General features: G+C 54.3%; 1 protein-coding gene across 1 annotated transcript; it reads left to right on the top strand.

The window, feature by feature from the left end:
* Window positions 1-65: 65 nt before the first annotated feature.
* ETH_00014425 (uncharacterized protein) lies at window positions 66-1,930 on the top strand (the record flags this gene model as incomplete). The annotated part of the gene is made up of 4 exons (XM_013377517.1): window positions 66-836; window positions 1,067-1,396; window positions 1,582-1,625; window positions 1,801-1,930. The coding sequence occupies 4 exons, from the start codon at window positions 66-68 to the stop codon at window positions 1,928-1,930; spliced, it is 1,275 nt and encodes a 424-aa protein (XP_013232971.1).
* Between the last annotated feature and the right edge of the window lie 2,748 nt (window positions 1,931-4,678).

The raw sequence follows: 4,678 nt of genomic DNA, 5'->3' as shown, positions 1-4,678 counted from the left end.
ATGCTGCCTCCGAGGGTTTAGGGTTTAGGGTTTAGGGTTTAGGGTTTGGAGGTTTGCAGATCGAAATGAAGGGAGAAGTTGCGCGGTTTTTTTCCTCACCGCCCCCAGGCGTACGTATAGCTCGTGGCCCTCCCCGTGTCTTCTTTTTTGCTTCTTTGTTTTCATTTCTTCTTTTATTTCTTTTCCTTTTTCCTGCTGCTGCTGCTGCAGCTCGCTGCTCCCCCAAACACTCCTCGCTGGGGCCCCCCCTTGCATGCATTTCAAATCCCCTGGCTTCCCTAAGGGGCTTCTGGCGGGCCTTTAGGAATCGGCCAGCAGCAGCAGCAGCAGCAGCGGCTGCTGCTGCTGCTGCTGCCAATGAGACAGCTACGCCCAGGCCAGATGTAGCAGCTGCAGCAGCAGCAGCAGCAGCAAACGAAGCAGCAGTAACGCCCCCTGCACTTAAATGGGGCGAAGCTGGAGCATTTGAAGTTATCAAAGGCGAGCAGCGCAGCGCAACAGCAGCAGCAGCAGAAGGTGGAGCTGCTGCTGCTGCTGCTGCAGCGTCGAATGCAGCAGCAATACTCCCCGCAAGTCGGGAAGCTAAGCCAGCAGCAGCAGAGAGTGCAGCGTCATGTACAGATTCAGCAGAGGAGAGCTCAGCAGCAACAGCCGCTGCTGCTGCTGCTGCTGCAGCAGCAGCAGCGGAAGTGCGGGAAGCTGCACTGTGGTTTGAGGAGCAGCGGGACTTGTGGAAGCAAAAAGCAGCAGCAAAAATTAAGCAGCAGCTCAAAGCCGTAGAGGCCATAGAAGAAGCAGCACGGGAAGAGAAGAGAAAACAAGAGGCACTCAAAAGGGTGAGCTGCTGCTGCTGCTGCTGCTTTTGCTGCTGCTGCTGCTGCTGCTATAGTATTGCGTACATGCGAATTGCGGTGGCAGCAGCTTGGGATGCACTGTAGCTCCAGTGAGTGTACATGGCTGCCTACAGCAGGGCCGCAGCAGCAGCTCCTGCTGCTGCTGCAGCTGCAGCTGCTGCTGCTGCTGCAGCTGCTGCTGCGGCGTTTGCTGCGCTTGGTTTTGGCTGCAGCCGCGTCGCCTGGTCTTCGGCGCAGCTTCGCTGCAGCAGCGGGGATGGCTGGCAGCAAGAAGCAGCAGCAACGGCAGCAGCAAAAAGGGGCCGCTTTTGCCTTGCATGCTTTTTGCCGCCACGCCTCCAGGCCGCCTCGCCGTGGCCCCTGCAAGCTGCCTCCCCAGCAGCAGCAGCAGCAGCAGCAGCAGCAGCAGGGACTTGCCGTGGGTCTCCTTCGCCGCCCTTGCACGGCTAAATCGTGCAGAGCAGCTGCGGGCCAAAGGGCTCTGGTTTGGCCAGCAGCAGCCCCCGGACTTTTCGGTCTTTTACGAATTTGCTCCTCCTCATGTGAGTCTTCTGCTTCAAATAAATAAAAAATATAAAAGTGCAGCAGCAGCAGCAGCAGCAACTGCTGCTGCTGCTGCTGCTGCTGGGAGCGGGGCGAAATAGCCTCGCTCTGCGCGTCTTACGGTGCACGTACAGCTCGTTCACGGCTGCGGCTGCTGCTGCTGCTGCTGCGTTTGCTGCCTCAGGTGCTGCTGCTGCGCGCGCTGCTGGACCACAAGCGCGCGCTGCCGTGTCTGCTTGCTGCAGCTTGCTGCTGCTGCGCTGCTGCTGCTCGGAGGCCTTTAAGTGAAATGTTTTTTTCTTTTCTTTTGTCTTCTTCTGTTTGGAGCCGCTACTCCCTGTGGTCGCCGCTACTGCATGCGCCCCCAGCGCTGGGGCTGCTGCTGCTGCGCCTGCTGCTGCAGGCTGCAGCAGCAGCAGGAGGAGCAGCAACTGCTGCTTGCAGAAGACGCTTGGAAGAACTGGAGGCCAATCTTCTCGAGGCTTCCATCCCCGAAAATGTGCACTTTGAAGAGCCAGACGGGGAGCCCGTAGTAGAGCCCGCAGTGGCTAGCTAGCCAGCTAGCTAGCTAGCCAGCTAGCTAGCTCCAGTTATCTGGCTAGCTACCTAGCTAGCTGGCTGGCTAGCTAGCTAGTTAGCTAGCTGGCTGGCTGGCTGGCTGGCTAGCCACTGCCAGTCCTAACTAGTGGTAGCGCTGCAGCGGAAGAAACTCGAATGGCGTTTCTCCCCAGCTGCTGCTGCTGCGGCGCCATTTGGGGCTGCGAGCAGCACCAGCAACATTTGACGAATCGAGTTAATTGTTTTGGCAAAACGGCGAAGCTTTCGGGTCTTCGCGGCTTCAGCTGCTGTAGGAAGCTGCAGGCAAGGGCAGCGTAGAGAGGCTGGAAAGCAAAGGAAAGCTCCAGTTAATGGCACTTTGAATCGTTTGCAGCTGCTTGAACTTGTAAGAATAAAAAATAATAATAATAATAATTAATTGAAGCTGAATTCAGCTCTCCACAGGCAAGCATGGCACGCCGCAGTGCAAGGCTTGCTCGGGAAACCGTGCAGGAAATCGATTCCTGCCAAATGAAAAGAGGCGGAAGAAAAGTTTTGTTTCAATAAAGAGCCTTCATTGCAGCTTTTGCTTTCGAGCAGGAGCAACGAAAACAGAAAGAAAAGGGAGGGAGAAAAGAAGCAAAATGATAAAGGTGCAGTTCAGAATGGCCGGGTTTCAGCAAGACACGCAGGAGGATTTCGGGTGTACAGGCAGCTTTTGCTGAAGCAGCAACAACTTGAATTGAATTAATTCTTGAGGCAGCAGCAGCACGTTTGAAAGATACGCTGCGGCGCTTATGATGCAGTTCTTTCTTTTTGTTCTTTTATTTCCCTCACTTTTGCAAAATAAATATGTTTCCTGCACGCGGCTGAAATCCGGCTCGCGGGCGTGGGTGGCGCCGTACCAAATTGCGGGTCCGCGGGTTGACGATGAGTGGAAAGCTCGTAAGTAAATGCGCAAAAAGAAATAAAAAACAATTTTTAATTTGCAGCTTTTGCAAAAAGCTGCAAGGCCGACTTCGGAATGGGAGTTTTCGCCGATTTTCCTCTTCAGCGCGCTGCAGTTCAGCGACCCCGTGGTGGGATCTTTGGTGTTGCTGCCCTATTCCTCGGCCTTGCCCGCTTGTGAGGACTTTGTTGAATTTTGAAAATACTTTTTGAAATGAATTCAAAACGCTGCAGTCATTTGGCTCACGGGAACTTCCCGCACGCCGCTGATGAAGAGTTGGTACAGCGGTAACTCTGTTCAAGTTTTCTTGAATTTGCGATTTCGCACTTCAAAGCCCCCAGCCTTCAACTTAGGCTTCATGGCCTTTGCATTTGTTTTAAAAGTAAAACTTGCAAATTAAAATCAAAAGTTTCTTCAACTGCAGCTTTTCAGGCAGCACTACTTGTCGGAATATTTCCAATTGTGGCGGTGGTTCTTGCAGATTTGTCAGCAGCAGTTGGCGTTTACGGGTGAATTAGAAAGCTGCTTCTGCTGCTTTTCAAAAGTTTCTTTTTTATTTCTTTTATTCTTTTTCTTTCAGCTTTCTCCAGCCCGACAGATTCTTTCCCCTTTGCGGGATCTTCTGGGCCAGTTTCATCATTCCCAACATGGTCTACGTGACTTGTCTCTCGCAGGAAAGCATCTTGACCACTGGTCCGTTCGCTCGCGCTGCTGCTGCTGCTGCTGCTGCTGCGTTGCAGCAGAATCCACTTTCCTTTGCTGCTGCTGCTTCTGCTGCTGCTGCTGCTGCACAAGCCTTCTGGCTTCCTTCACCCGGCGTTCTGCACCTCACATTGCGCTCCAATTCCGTTGCTGCTGCTGCTGCTGCACTTGCAGGCTGGGGCTTTCACTGGCTGCTGCTGCTGCTGGCGACAGCAGGTTGCTGCTGCCTCCTGTGGCTGCTGCAGCGGCGGTTCCGGCGTTGGGTGCAGAACGGAGTAACTGCGTCAGTGGGCTGCTGCTGCTGGTTCTTTCGCCGAAAGAAGCAAAAAAATGGAAATAATTATCATTTTTTGAATTAAAAACTGCAAATTTAACTCCAAACTCCCCCGCTTTCCCTGCGGATCGCCAGCATCACCAACGCCTTCGGGGCCGCCGCCGCCGCCTCCTTCGCCTGGGCGTTCTTCGCGGGGCGCAGCAGCTCCGCACTTGACGTTTTATCTTTCACTTCTTATCCGTCGAAAGTGGGAAATGAATTCAAAACTGGACTTGATTGCAGCTTTTGGACCCCTTTTTGCTGCTGCACCTGCTGCTGCTGCTGCTGCTGCTGCTGCTTCAGTTCAAGTGGAGCGATCCCACCGACGTCTTCTTCTTTTTTCTTTTTCTGATTCTTTTTTTAATTGGCATTCTCCTTGACTACCGCCGAGACCTCGCCCAGCGGAGCCCAGGCTTCGGTAAGAGCTGCTGAAGTGCTGCTGGCTGCTGCTGCAGTTCAGCTGTTCTTCTGCTGCTTGTGCACCGCTTCTGCTGCACCGCTGCTGCTGCACCGCTGCTGCTGCTGCTCGATAAAGCACTATTTGTTTTGCTGCTCAGGCGAAGGCAAAGACGAACCCCCAGCCCCCAGATGGATGGGAATAGGGGCCCCTGGCATAGACCTCCAGGGGCCCCCTGCTGCAGCAAACGGGGGCCCCTCTGAGGCCTCTTCAGAAGCTTCGGAGCCTTTCCTCATTTTCCCCGACGCCTCCGAGAAAGCAGGTGTACGTACACCTGGAAAGGCTGCTGGTGTACGTACACTGGAAGTCCTGCTGCAGCCGCT

This window comes from Eimeria tenella, genomic scaffold (assembly GCF_000499545.2).
Source record: "Eimeria tenella Houghton genomic scaffold, Eth_scaff54, whole genome shotgun sequence".
Lineage (NCBI taxonomy): Eukaryota > Apicomplexa > Conoidasida > Eucoccidiorida > Eimeriidae > Eimeria > Eimeria tenella.
The sequence above is the reverse complement of the archived record's forward strand: the minus strand, read 5'-3'. Positions and strand labels throughout refer to the sequence as shown.